This window comes from Ranitomeya variabilis, chromosome 3, assembly GCF_051348905.1.
Source record: "Ranitomeya variabilis isolate aRanVar5 chromosome 3, aRanVar5.hap1, whole genome shotgun sequence".
NCBI lineage: Eukaryota > Metazoa > Chordata > Amphibia > Anura > Dendrobatidae > Ranitomeya > Ranitomeya variabilis.
The window spans coordinates 462,597,967-462,613,233 of NC_135234.1; the positions used below are offsets into that span (position 1 = coordinate 462,597,967).

Here is a 15,267-nt window from a genome sequence, read left to right on the forward strand (position 1 = left end):
TAATATTGAGCACTTTAATCATACATGTTTGTTGTCTGGTACCAATTTTAACTAGAAAGTAGTAAAAGTTATGTTTTAAATATTAGTTGACTATGCTGGATTTGTGTCTTTATGGTAGTCAGTAAGGTCTGGAGCAGATTGCTCAGTCAAAAATATTGCTGAATAACGTGGTGAATTATTTTAAAAAACTTTTATTAATAAAACATTGTAAATTTTAAGTGTTCATGTTTATGCCTCTTTATCCTTCCAACTTTTTGGGTTGGGATATATTGTTAATTATGGTTAATAAGGGAGTTATTTGGGATAAATATTGTGGTGTTCTGCCATAAACAGCGCTCCCCTGTCCTCGGTTTGTGTGTGCTGCTGCCCCTCAATCTTTTCAGGTCAGTGGAGCTGAGAGGCAGCACCAGGTATAACCCAGGGACACGTCATTATACAGGAAAGCAGAGATTTTTTTCTAATTTTGTACAATTCTCTCAAACATTTCTATTTTGACCGGTTTGGCCCTATATACATGCAGAGCAGGGCAGCGGCTCCATTGTACATCGTCTGGTATTCTCATCTTGTAAAGTAGAAATGTATATAGTAGATGTGGATCCCACTAACTGGGCCATGACAGGCGCCGCCTCTCAGCCGAGAGATGGCAGAATTCCTGAAAATCAGTAGCGCCTCATTCTTGGGATACATGTGGGTCCCATCTGTGAGATCCACATATACTGTACCATCCATTATGTAATATCCATGGATACGGCATCATTGCACAAGATAAGAATCTCCCTGTAAGCGTAAATTCAGAGTTTAGTGGAATTAATATGGATTTCAGATTCCTCACCAGTAGGGATGAGCGGACCTGGAGATGTTTGGGTTCAACCAAACTTTAGTTCAAGGTTCGGTTCGGGTATAAGAACTCTAGCCAAACTTGAATCAGAATCTGAACCCCATAGAAGTCAATGGGGACCCGAACTTTGGTGCTGTAAAATGGTGGAAGTTAAGAATTAAGGGGGTTTCAGAGGAGTCTCTATCACTGTTCTCCCAGAACTCTGAATGCTAAAATGGACTTATGGGAGAGGTCCGTGTTCGGACTCTAGGTGTCCTGTACAAACCATGACCTTGGGTTCGCTGATCTCTACTCTCCCGGGTCTAACGGGTAATGTTTCTACATGTGGAGAGGAACATGTCAAGCCTGGCATGTCAGAGTGAAGACACGCTGCAAAACCACTAAAAGAAGTGACATGCTGAAGCCGTTTTCCGTGTGAATTGTGCTCTCCCAGCCCGCTAGTACGGGAGGCTTTGTCTCTGCAGCATGGGGAAGCGCAGGGGCGGAGGTTGGTCGGAGCCAATCATCTTCGGAGCGGCACGAGTCGGCTCTAAGGCATAGCGCCCAACTATGGGGACAGCACCATGGCCATAACTTAGGTGGCCGGCTGCCCACTAGAACATTAGTCTTCACATTAGTCTTCATATCAGACAGGATTTTTAATAAGTTGTAAATTGCAAAATTGTTTTGTTTTTTTACAAGCACTTTGTAATTTGACGTGTGAACTTGAGAAAACCCATTAAAAAAGTTAAAGGTAGAAATCCCCATTAAGGTTTCCTGTCAGGGCAGGACGGCATTCTCTAACCACCTCCTGCCCTGCCTGCCAGTGCGCACATTGTACACCAGCACTGGAGAAGAGTGCGGGGGACATATTATCCTGCAGCACCCGCCACCAGCACCTCCTCCCTCCACAGCGCAGCTGCCCCGTCACACACCGCCTCAGACGCCGCACAGCACGGCCATATATGGAGCTCGCTGGAACCGGAAGTCGTGTGCGGTGTGACAGAGAATTGCTTCCCCCGGCCGTGCCCTGAATGTGAGTTGTGCTGTCAGTTCGCGTGTGTCTGCCGGTAGTTCCACATTTGTCGCGGCCATGCAGGTTAGTGTATGTAATGGTGACTTGTACGTCTCCTAGAGGAGCTGACTTTCCTGGCTGTGCCCATGTCCCCACATTAGGAGCCCCGAGCACTGCTGTGCCTCACACTGGGGATAGTGCTGGGCCTGGAAAAAGCCACATGGAAATGGATTCCGATAGGAAATTCCCACTTTTAATGTTAGAATGAATTTGGAACTGAAAAAGAATTTTCCCCATTATCAAAAACTGTAAAAGTTGTCACAATGAATAGTCTAGTGCCTGCTGATGCCTACATGTGCGTTACTTCCTCTATACTCCAGCACCGCACCCCCTTGTGATCCCCACTGCACTTTCTATGGCCCCCCAGTAATCCCCAGTGGCCCCCACCGCACCACAGAAGTGACATGTCCGTTGATAACTGGCCTCAGCTGTGCTCTTTGTACGGACGAGAAGTAATGGGACCTTATTGCTTCCAGTACCCGCGGGATCACTAATAGTATAAGTAGCCTTAAAGGGGTTCTACCAAGTTTGTATCTTATCCCCCTAATGGAAAGGGGATAACTTATTGATTGCAGGGGGCTCAATGCTAGAACCGCCACAATCCCGAGAAGAGCTCCGTGTCGAACATGAGCCCCTCTGCTCTATTATTGCTTTGTGGAAATGCCAAACACAGCGCTCAGCTACTTCTAGCTGTCCCACAGAGAATTAATGGAGCCGAGGTGCGCATGATCAACTAGTAACATAGGGGTCTCAAGAGTCTCTGTTCTTAGAATCAGTGGGGGTCCAAGTAGTCGGACTCCCAGCGATCAGGAGGTTATACCCTATCCTCTGGCTAGGGGATAGCATTCAGACTTGGTACAAGGCTCCCTCGTACACATTAGATGGTGTCGGCTGACAGTCCAATGCTTGTAGGTGCCGGTGACACCTCTCTGCCAAATGTGGGGGAGAAGGATCCAGTGTGTCTGATTTCCTACAATGTTTTGTTTTATTTGACCGCCCCAGGGGTCTGCGCTGCTCCGGATGCAGTGTCCTGCTCCACCAATTGTATGTGCGAGTCTATGCAGCACAACTCCTACCACTAGCTCAGTCAGCGTCAGATGATAGAATAATCTGATAAAACTTCATCAGGTTTTGGCACCAAAAACGCAGCAAAACCTGATACTTGCAGTTTTGCTGTGTTTTTCCACTTATTGTTTTCAGAGCTGAGAGAAGTGCCATGCTGCATTTTGTAAAAACGCAGTTCTTTGACAAATCAGTCAGGGAAAAAAACAAACTGTGCATGAGATTTCTGACTTTGCTGGAACTGTGAAAAGCAGCTGAAAATTTGCATAAATAAAAGCTGCAAAAAACGCAACATGTGAACATAGCCTACGTATGTGTAGCAAAAAAAAATCTCCAATGAATTATCGGAGGCATTGCTTGATTACACATTGGTTCCTGCTCTTTTCTGCCTTACGTGTAGGCTATGTGAATGCGTTCTAAGCGCTATATGACAGCTAAAGTGCTGCCTGGCACATTGTGGCCAAGATATGAGTAGGCACCGACCAAAACTCACAGGGTCACCCCTTCAGTTGAATGTATGCTGTAAATGCGTCACCACGTCATATCAGTATTTCATGCATTCATTTACTTTCCGTAGTTTAGAACTTGTGAATTTTGAAAAGATTAATGTCGAATTCATCTGGGCAGTCCTAGCTCCCATTGACTTCATTGAGGAGAGCTGCACACATGCACAGCCACCTTGGTTTACAGACTCTGTATATATGGAAATGTAATGACTCTAGATATGTATCCCAGTGTGTTGTGCATTTGATAATGTGGATTTTGTTCAAATATATCTATATATCTATCTCAGGACCCAAATGAAGATACAGAGTGGAATGATATCTTGCGCAGAAAAGGCATCCTTCCTCCCAAGGAGGTACCAAAGGAGGATGAGGAGGAAGAAGCAGAGATCCTCAAGCAGCAGTCAGTTGGTGAGTACCGAATGTGATAATCCCAGAGTACTTTTAAAGCCTTGTTCACATCTGCGTTTGTCAAGTTCTGTTATCTTGTTTTGTTACGGGAGCAATGAACCTGATGGCAGAGCTGGATTCATCACATAATGGATAGCAGTGTCTCCTGTGTAGGGGTCCATTGGGTTTTTGCTATAGTATCCCTCATGTTCCAATTAAATCTTAGTGGTAAGTGTAGTGAAAATTAAGACCGATGCTTCCAGTAGAGCATCCAATGTAGGTGTCAATGAAACCTATCGTATTTTACGGACTATAAGACGCACCGGACCATAAGGCGCACCCCAAATTTGGGGTGAAAATTGCAGAAAAAAAGATTTTTTATAAGATGGGGGTCCGTCTTATTGTCCGAATTTACAGTAGCTTACCTGAGGGCTGGCGGTGGCAGAGCAGGGTCACAAGAGGCATGGTGTCGGCAGAGGTGGGGTGATGCGATACGGCGTGCACCTGAGCAGGGTCCCTTCCTGCTTAGGTGGGCGACGCCACGGCCTGGTGTCCATGGGAGGGTTGCAGCAGTGGTTACCGGCACAGGTGCTGGGATGAGGAGGCGCAGTGAGAGATATGGCGTGAGAGGGGTCCCTTTCCCCGGTGAGGTGATGCAGCAGCCCGGTAATGCAGCAGAGCCGGGTGAATCCTGTTGTTACCGGTGGTGGCGGCCATCTTCCTGGGGCCGCGCGTGCGCAGATGGAGCGCTCTGGTGCCCGGGGCTTCAGGAAAATGGCCGCGGGATGCCGCGCGTGCGCAGATGGGGATCGCGGCGGCCATTTTCCTGAAGCCGAGTTCGCATCTCGGCTTCAGGAAAATGGCCGCCGCGATCCCCATCTGCGCACGCCCGGCATCCCGCGGCCATTTTCCTGAAGCCCCGGGCAGCAGAGCGCTCCATCTGCGCACGAGCGGCCCCAGGAAGATGGCCGCCACCACCGGTAACAACAGGATTCACCCGGCTCTGCTGCATTACCGGGCTGCTGCATCACCTCACCGGGGAAAGGGACCCCGCTCACTGCGCCTCCTCATCCCCGCACCTCTGCCGCCATGGTAAGCCTGCATTGCGACTATTAGACGCACCCCCCATTTTCCCCCCTTTTTTGGGGGGGAAAAAGTGCGTCTTGTAGTCCGAAAAATACGGTAACCTTTTTTTTTATTTCTACGTATTCTTAGCAATATTTTTACAGATCGTGCTAACTTTACTGGTCAAGCTCAATTCTCTATTATATTTAATTTTACAAAACACATTGACTTTTTTATTCATTTTTCTTGTAGACAGACTTATGAAATGTGACTCTACCAAATGTTGGATTTAAAAAAAAAAAAAATATATATATTTTGCTTTTCTTCTGGTGCATCTCGTTCCAGTCATTGCCTGGAGTACATTTCTGGAGGAGACTTTCTAATTTGGAGGATTTTTTGCAACTTTTTGTGCTAAAGTGTGATATTTAGGACTTGATTTATTCATATTGTTTGAATCCTTTGAGTAATAAGTACTTATAACTATGTTTTTTGTTTTTTTGTTTTTTTTTTTCTTCAGTGAAAACCTATGAGGACATGACACTGGAAGAACTTGATGAGAATGAGGATGAATTTGGTGAGGAAGATGAGCGAGCAATAGAACAATACAGGTGAGCCACTTAGTTCCTGTTCTTACAAAAAACCCAGAAGATTTGTTCTGCCCCTAATAAGACCTGTGGAAATACTAAGTGTTAGTGACGCCTCCGCTATAGTAATATAAAATCAAGTCTTGGCTTTATCCAGTTGCTCCTATGAGAAATTGTCACTTTCAGTGTTTGGACGATGGGGCTGCTTCACTTCACACAATCACATAGTCATAGTCCTTACCCCCGGCTCATAGGTAGAAACAGGGTGACTAGAATAATATGTACGGTGAGTATATAACATATTTTCCTAGTCATGGTAAGACATTCAAAGCGGTATATAATTTCATATCAAAGTGAGGTCTGTAGCTTTTTCAGAATATTTCTTCCATAACAATAAATCTTATGAAAATATGGTTCCAGTGGGAGAGGATTTCCTCATGCAGGACCCTCTTTTTAGCCAGAGTAGTGGTCTATAGGTCCATCATATTTACCTCCATAGGGCCTGGCTCATCCATAACGTATTCATTTCAATAGGAACAAAATAAGGCTAGCTGGTCACTTTCCTGCTTATTACAGCTGGTCTCAACAATTGAAAGCTTTGATTTTCAACTTATCTGGAGACATTTCACCTATATATGGGTTGTACAAACTGGACAAATCTGTTTTCTTAAAAAATCGTGACGATTTTGTCCAACATGGTAAATGGAGAATCCATGCAACTGTACGTTACACACACTTATCAGTTCTGACCTGTGCACACTTGCTTGGAGACTTCTGGACTAACATGGAGGTGACATAGAACAGCTGAACTCAATTAATTGTAATTAATCTCTAAAATTAGACTGTAAATCTAAGTTCCCACACCGGTTCATTTTAATCATTTTTTTTTTTTTAACTTGCAGATAGTTTCTAACTACATACCATATTTTCTGGTGTATAAGACGACTGGGCGTATAAGACGACCCCCAACTTTTCCATATAAAATATGGAGTTTGGGATATACTCGCCGTATAAGACGGGGGTCATCTTATACGCCCAGTCATCTTATACGGCGTGGGCGGTGCGGATGGTTCTCGGGGTCTGGAGGAGAGGAGACTCTCCTTCAGGCCCTGGGATCCATATTCATGTCAAAAAAAGAATAAAAATAAAAAATATGGGATATACTTACCCTCCGACGGCCCCCGGCTCTCAGTGGTGCAAGCGGCGGCCTCCGTTCCTAAGGATGCATTGAGCGAAGGACCTTCGATGACGTCGCGACTTTTGAGATGATTTTCAGGGGCTAAAAAGTCGTCTTATACGCCGGAAAATACGGTACTTGTTGTGCCTGGCACTGAGCTCTGCCAGCTCAAAGTGGTCATGGACCGCTCCTGCCAGTGATTCTGCTGCTTCCGGGTGACGTCACATTGACAGAGCAGCCCCTTCTCTTCCGCTCTGCTCTGTTGGTGGGTGTGACTGCCGATGTCATACTGATTGACAGGTGGGGCAGTTGTCAATCAGCACGATGTTGACAATCGTGTACCATTGACAGAGCCACCCAGAATAGGAAGATCTACTCTGTTGATGTGAAATTTATAGGAGAACAAAAGGAAGCTTTCTTGAATTTATAAAAGCAATAAATTTATTGATTACAAAAGACACTCCATAAAAAAGACCAATAAAATACACATAGTACAATAGCACAAAACACGTTATCTGTAAATACCCGTGTGAATAACACAAAAGTGTAACAAGAGACACCAGGACTGAAAAAGAGCGTACCACATAAATCATTAACCATATATATTTTAATGTATACCGTAACTAAGGTGCAACCAAGCCTAGAAATCCATGTGTTACTGTAGATGGAATAAATATTCAGTCTATCACTCCCTGTATGTCCTATACCATGTAGACTGGAGTGGTGAAAAGGGTCTCAGGGAGGGTTCCGCACCAAGCACAGGCCAGTATCTGGTCAGTATACCTCGCATACTGTCCCACTCATGGTTATATGTTGAAATAAATCGTATATTATCATCCTTTTTCTTCTTATGCTTTTTTTGATACAGCAAAGAAGTGCGGGACACTGACTTAGCCTTATTGTACCCGTGCTTAATGCACCTCCGACTATAACCACGCTGTTCAAAACGTTCTCTCAAGTCTGAGGCCTGCATTTCAAATCTCTGGTCCGTCGAGCAGATCCGCCGCATCCTCAGGAACTGTCCAACCGGGACGGCCCTTACTGTGGACTGGTTGTGCGCAGTCGTGGCGTGAATCAATGAATTAACAGATGTTTCCTTACGAAAGACGTCAGTCTGGATGGTGGATGTGAGGTCCACCTCCAGGCTGATGTCCAGGAAGTCAATTTTAGTCTTATTGTATTTATAAGTCAACTTAATGTTGAAATCATTTTTATTCAAGTCCGCCATGAACTCCTCTAACTGCTTCACCGTCCCCCACCAAAACATCAAGAAGTCATCAATATAGCGTAACCAGCACAGCACATGGTCCGCGGCCCCCGACCCGGCGTCACCAAAAACCAACCTCTCCCAAAAGCCCAAAAAGAGGTTAGCGTACGCCGGGGCACAGGCCGCGCCCATGGCCGCGCCACGCTTTTGTTGATAAAACTGATCTTTGAAAGTGAAAAAGTTATGCGTGAGGACAAAGTGCAGCAGCTCAAGAATGAGCTCACACAGGGGGCCGTCCAGGTTGGAGGTCCCGAGGAAGAAGCGGACCGCCCGAATGCCATCATTGTGGTTGATGCAGGTGTACAAGGTTTCTACATCAGCTGTTACAAGAATAATATCATGACCTACAAAGGCACCGTCAACCCTCGTGAGGACATCCGTCGTGTCCTTGACAAAAGAGGGTAATGTCTCTACAATTGTTTTTAAATAATAATCTACAAATTTGCAAATGGGGTCACATAGACCACCTATACCTGACACGATCGGACGTCCCGGAGGGTTGACGGCGTCCTTGTGCACCTTTGGAAGTAAGTAAAAGGTAGGTATCTTTGGGAATTTAACACTGAGGCCCTCAAAAACTTTTTTGTCAATGACCCCGGAATCCAAAGCTCTCAGTAAGATTTTTTGGAGTTGTGCCGAGAAGGACACCACTGGATTATATCCAATTTTAGTATAGACATCATTATTACGTAGCTGTCGATAGGCCTCCCGTTCATATTTAACCACGGGCCAGATCAGTATTTTATCTATGTGTTTTGTGTTTGGTTTTAATCACTTTCTTCTTCTTTCTTGTTGTTTTATATGATGTAGGTTTTTCCCATAGTGAGCAGTGAATACTGCAGTATTATTAAGCTCCGTCTCATCTATATGGGATACAAGCAGCAAAAGATCCATATGGTCATTTGGAACACAAGATCGGATGGTATCAACATATTTGGAGAACATTTGCAAAAGTTTGGACCCCTGCTTGTATGGGATGGCTTCCTTTGAATATTCATGCAGCACATATGTATATTTCCTTAGCTGTACAGGCTACATGGTTATTATATGTACCCCGGTTGTGGTGCGCATTAGCAGTGTTGCTGGGGTTAATCACCCGCTCTCGTCCGGCGGCGCTCATCTGCGCATGTGATCGGGACCACTGGTGCCTGCTCCCATGTGCGGCGGGGCATGCCCGGGCTGGGGCGGGGAGATGACTGCAGCAATGTGCGCATGCGCCGCTTAACACGGCCGGGGGGCGGGTACCATCACATGATGGTCACATGGCCGTTGTCAGGACGATATAAGGTCCTGTAAACCATTCCCAATCCACACTATTCCCATTGATAAAGCGAGTGCTTACAAGTAGCGAAACGCGCGTCGGGGTGCGTGCTGGAGCGTCCCCACACCAGGTGAGACCAGCCTTCCATGTGCTTAATATATCAAGCATTATTTTAGGGCCACTAGCGTTTCCAGGGTCCATAAGGTCATGGTGCCTAGGACCGTAGGGGGTGTATAGCGCATGGTCTACAGTCTTTTCACCACTCCAGTCTACATGGTATAGGACATACAGGGAGTGATAGACTGAATATTTATTCCATCTACAGTAACACATGGATTTCTAGGCTTGGTTGCACCTTAGTTACGGTATACATTAAAATATATATGGTTAATGATTTATGTGGTACGCTCTTTTTCAGTCCTGGTGTCTCTTGTTACACTTTTGTGTTATTCACACGGGTATTTACAGATAACGTGTTTTGTGCTATTGTACTATGTGTATTTTATTGGTCTTTTTTATGGAGTGTCTTTTGTAATCAATAAATTTATTGCTTTTATAAATTCAAGAAAGCTTCCTTTTGTTCTCCTATAAATATCATGCTTTATAAGGAAGATGACTATGGTCTTTGGTGACACACGGTGGTCGCAATGATGTTTCTGGAAAACTGGTTAATTATTCTGTTGATGTGAAGCAGCAGAATCGTCGGCAGTCTGCGACTTCTTTGAGCCAGAATAGGGCGGAACAAGAAGGTAGTTGGTAAGAACTTGCCTGTTAGTTCTTATCCCCCTTTAATTGGAAATGCAGAAATGGTAAGAAATGTTGTTGTCTGTAGCAGCCATTCTACAGCGTACAGAGGACTGTAGAGTTTTTCAGTAAGGATATTCCTATCATGGGTTCATTAAAAATCTTCCATAAACTTGCAATATAATGCTAGTGAACCTTAATAGAATCCCATTCACTCTATGGAGAGGGCAGAAGTCTGAGCAGATTTAAGATAATTCTGCTGACTTTCTAAAACTTCGTATGCCCTATCTAGCAAGTCTGAAAACTGCAGTTATAATTGCGTATGGAAAGTGATGATAATAATTTTTGCTCTTCGTCATAGGCAGCAAAGGTTGGCTCAGTGGCAAGCAACGCAAATAAAGAATAAGTTTGGGGAGGTGTTGGAGATCTCTGGACAGGACTACGTACAAGAAGTGACGAACGCTAGTAAGGATCTCTGGGTGATTTTGCACCTTTACAAACAAGGGTAAATATCACCTTATTTAAGTTCCAAGTCATGTGATCACCAATAATGGTGCTCAAAGGAAGAATTTGTTGTAGCAACCCCTTTTCCTGGGCCTGTGACATATGTGATCTCCGCTGTCATTGACATTAGACAATCGACTGAAAAGCTGTTACTAATCTCCTGCCTTCCTCATCTATCAGTCTCCTATATGTTTTTTGTCCTTTTTTGATTGCTCTGCTTGCTTCTGTGCGTATTACCATCAAGCGGCTGAAGTTGCCATTTTCACTTTCCCAACCCTTACTATAACCAGGAACAAAAATATTTCCCTCGTCTACAAAATTCCTAAAACCAAAAGGGGGGGGCCTTGTTTTCCTTGGGAATTTAGAAAGCCCTTTTACTGTGGATAAACTAAATCCTAAGGGCACCAAGTGTACACATTGCACTCGATCGGAGATTATTAATGCTCTTTTTATACATTACCCTTGAACTAAACCTTAATGGCATAACATTGTTGTAAGGCCGGGGTCACACTTGCAAGTGCAATGCAAGAGTCTCGCATCAAGTCCCCTGCACTGCCGCCGGCACTCGGGACCAGAATTTGGGGCGGCATGTATTTCTGTGCAGCTGAACGCTGCAAGGGACTCGATGCGAGATTCTTGCAATGAACTCGCAAGTGTGACCCCGGCCTAAGACTTCAGTGGGTCCATGCCCCTTTAGCTAAACCACACTCTTTGCAAAATTTAAAAAAGTAATAACCTTTTTGAGCTTCTTCAAAAATTTGTGCCAGAATTTTGGCGCACAGCCAATAATAAACTCCCCTAGATGTGTTGTGATTCAGTCTCAGGTGAAATCCCAGCTACCACCTACAATAATAGTAAATAGGAGCAAAGTATTCCGTTTTATCTGATTTGGAGGAGCTTTTGTGACAATCTTGTCTTGTAGTTGCAATGCATGGAATCGCATATACACTCCCATAGAAATACCTTACACGTTCTGTCATTGTGCCTTCTGTGGCACGTGCCATTATCATTTGCACTAAATCCCAGTGGAGTCCTGGCCAAGAATGCAATATTCCAGCATGTGAACGTTTGCACTGATTATGGAGGCACCTTCTCTTGTGAAGACAGTTGTAAAATGCAGCTGTTCACAACTTACCATTTATAGTGCCTTCTGTGTCCTCGCATTGTTGTATAGTGAACATTCTTCACACTTGTTTTCTAGAATCCCTCTTTGCACGTTAATAAACCAACATTTAGCTGCTCTTGCAAGAAAGTTTAAAGATGTGAAATTTGTGAAATCCATTTCAACCACCTGTATACCAAACTACCCTGACAAGAACCTTCCTACCATCTTTGTTTATCTTGATGGGGACATCCGTGCTCGGTTTATAGGACCGCTGCTGTTTGGTGGAATGAATCTAACTCAGGATGGTAAGTAAAGTATCAGTGACCATGTCGGCTACTTTTTATGATATCATTTAAAGTGGTTGTTTAGGAAAAGTCTTAAAATATAATAAAGTAAACAAAGAAATGATACAGTAACTATCACTTAATCATTCCCCACTGGTTCTGTAGTTATGGAGTCATGGCAATCATTCCCTGCACTACTGCAGACACTGTCACTCGATTCAGGGGTCACGTGAATGATTGGCTGCAGCGGTCATGTGAATGAAGGATGTGACATCATTGCAGGTGCAAGTGAGATTGAACAAGTAGGCAATGGATATTTTATTTTAAAATTGTAAAAACAAGCAACTTTGCGATTCGCTTGTTGTTAAATGTGTTCTCAAGAAGAGTGGAAGGATTTTTAATTTGAGGTGTACTGCTCGATTCTTGGGTTACTGGCAATCACTGCAGTATCAGCGTTGGCCTATCTTTTAGGCAAGGAGCACAGCACTCCTCTAAAGCCTGTTCTTGCAGCATTGGCGAGTGCACAGTTCTCATCAGTGGCGAAACCATGTTACTGGTCCAAACTGTTAATCCATAAGGACTGGAACACCCGAGGGAAAGCTTGGGAGTCAAGGGAAGTACAGTTCTGAAAATAAGTTATCGGAGAACACCTTCAAAGGGAGTCGGTCATGTAAAAAAAAGCTATTAACATGTAGATATGGGATTAATCTGCAGGTTAATTGCATTCTGAAGCAATGTGGCCACTATTTTGAAAGCCTGACTATCGGGAACTTTATTCCTCCCAGCGGCTTCAGGCTTTCAGGTGTAGGGGCATGGCTTCAGTCTCAGCTCAGTATACAGTGAGCGGCGGACATAATCATGACCCAGCACAGACTGATATCTGGCTCTACTGTGCATCAGTACAGAGCCGGCTATGGGTCAGTGCTGCGTCCGCCGCACTCTATTTACTGAGCTGTGACTGAAGTTGCACCTTTATGACTGAAAGCCTGAAGCTGCCAGGAGGAATAAAGTTCATTCCCTCTCAACAGCTAGGCTTTCAGTGCAGAGACAACAATGCTTCAGAATGCTTTTAACCTACAGATAAACCCCCTGTATTGCAGGTTAATGCCATTTTTTTTTTTTTACATGACAGGCAACTATATTTGCATAGAAAAAGATGTATATTTGCATCCAAGTGAGATATCTAGGTTGTTTCTTCTGGATGTTTTGTGCCATTGTTTTGGCTAGTGAAAAGACGGCCTCTGAATATTCTAGAAAAGCACTTAGGTGATGTCACAATGTCGCCTAGGTTTCTTTTTTCAGAGCTGAATGACAGTCATATCTTGATTTTCTTGTATGTACTATGTATTTTATCCCTCTCATCAATGATAGGACAGCACAGCACACTGTATTGTCCTTATGGAAAAAGTGTGAACAGAGCCTGCATGATCTGTACGCAAATGTACCAGTTCAGCATTGTGTCTCTATTATTTTCTCTGACACTGTTGTTTCTCTTGCTACAGAATTAGAATGGAAATTATCTGAATCTGGAGCTATTAAGACAGATCTCGAGGAAAACCCACGCCAACAAATTCAGGACCAGTTCATGTCTTCCATTAGGAATTCTTTTGTCACAACCAAAGACATTGATTCAGATTAATCAGACTAATTTATATGCTTTTTATTTTACTTTTGTACAGTCATTTTAAAATATATTACTGCTCGGATTTATTATCAGCAGAGGGATTATATGTGAATTAATGATTCAAGCAAGGTAAAAAAAATGATGTACTTTACACTAGCACTGCAAAATGTAAACCTCCTCATTTATTTCCTGAAGTCACTGGAGTATTTTTTACTTACAAAAAAAAATGTTTTGTCAGCAATCTTCATCTCTTCATTCATTTTCAGACCCCCAATGTACAGTTTGCAGCCTCATCCATGTTTCAGCTATTTCTTTTGTGGGAGTGTCTTTTCCAGTAATATATGCTGGATATTAGTTCTGTGTCAGGCTGCTGCTGTCATCGGCACAGCTCCAATACTGTACTTATCTCCTTTTTGTTTTCTTCATCTATCGCCGATTTCATCTGTCCCCCATGAGCCGTTAGATACCTTTTTTTTTTTTTCCGCACAACTAGCCATTTTTTCAAAAAATGTAAGGTGTTTTTGTCGGAGAGGGAGGGCAGTTTAACCAGAGAGGGAGCGATACTTCCCACAGACCTGAACATATTCTTTCATGTATGGCAAAAAATTATATAAACTAAAATACCAATAAACACAGTAACACAAGTCTCAATGTCCTCGCTTGGTGTTCTGTCAGATGGGATGCTACTGTGCATGCGTCGTGGCCATTTTGCTGGAGAAAAAAAATTGCTAAGTGGCGGCGATTGCGCAGCAGACAGCATCTATCTGAATGCGCTATTTTGATAAAGTTTAACCCCTTAACAACCGCCGATACGCCTTTTAACGGCGGTCGCTAAGGGTACTTAACCCCTTCCCGACCTTTGACGCATACGCTGCGTCATGAAAGTCTGTGCCAATCCGACCTATGACGCAGCGTATGCGTCATGGAATGATCGCGTCCCTGCAGATCGGGTGAAGGGGTTAACTCCCATTTTACCCGATCTGCAGAGACAGGGGGAGTGGTGCTTCAGCCCAGGGGGGTGGCTTCACCCCCCCGTGGCTATGATCGCTCTGATTGGCAGTTTCACTTTCAACAGCCAATCAGAGCGATTTGTAATATTTCACCTAAAAAAATGGTGAAATATTACAATCCAGCCATGGCCGATGCTGCAAATATCATCGGCCATGGCTGGAAATACTTAAGTGACCCCCCCCACACCCACCGATCGCCCCCCCCCCCCCCCCCAGTCCTCCGTTATGGGGTCCGGTCCCCTCCGTCCGCCTGCCGGCTCCCCCGTCCTCCTGTCCGCTCCCTCCTTGTTTGAATTCACCCCCCCTGTGCTCCAATCCACCCCCCCCCCACCACCCCTTCATACTTACTGATCCTCCCGGTGTCCGTACGTCTCCTCGCTGGGCGCCGCCATCTTCCAATATGGCGGGCGCATGCTCAGTGCGCCCGCCGAATCTGCCAGCCGGCAGATTCCTTACAAGTACATTTTGATCGCTGTGGTAGGTTCTATCACAGCGATCAAAATAAAAAAAATAATAAATACCCCCCCCCCTTTATCACCCCCATGGGTAGGGAGAATAATAAAATAAAGAAAATATTTTTTTTTTTTTGTTTTCCACTAGGGTTAGGGTTAGAACTAGGGCTAGGGTTAGAACTAGGGGTAGGGTTAGGGTTACGGGTAGGGTTAGGGGTAGGGTTAGGGTTATGGCATGTGCGGATTTGGCTGCGGATCCGCAGCGGATTGGCCGCGGATCCGCAGCGGATTGGCCGCGGATCCGCAGCGGATTTGGCTGCGGATCCGCAGCGGATTGGCCGCT

At 44.6% G+C, this 15,267-nt stretch overlaps 1 protein-coding gene across 1 annotated transcript; it reads left to right on the forward strand.

The window, feature by feature from the left end:
* The first annotated feature begins 1,777 nt into the window (after positions 1–1,777).
* PDCL3 (phosducin like 3) lies at positions 1,778–14,097 on the forward strand. The gene is made up of 6 exons (XM_077296613.1): positions 1,778–1,916; positions 3,748–3,868; positions 5,430–5,520; positions 10,307–10,450; positions 11,651–11,859; positions 13,341–14,097. The coding sequence occupies exons 1-6, from the start codon at positions 1,911–1,913 to the stop codon at positions 13,475–13,477; spliced, it is 708 nt and encodes a 235-aa protein (XP_077152728.1). The 5' UTR covers positions 1,778–1,910; the 3' UTR covers positions 13,478–14,097.
* Positions 14,098–15,267: the final 1,170 nt, after the last annotated feature.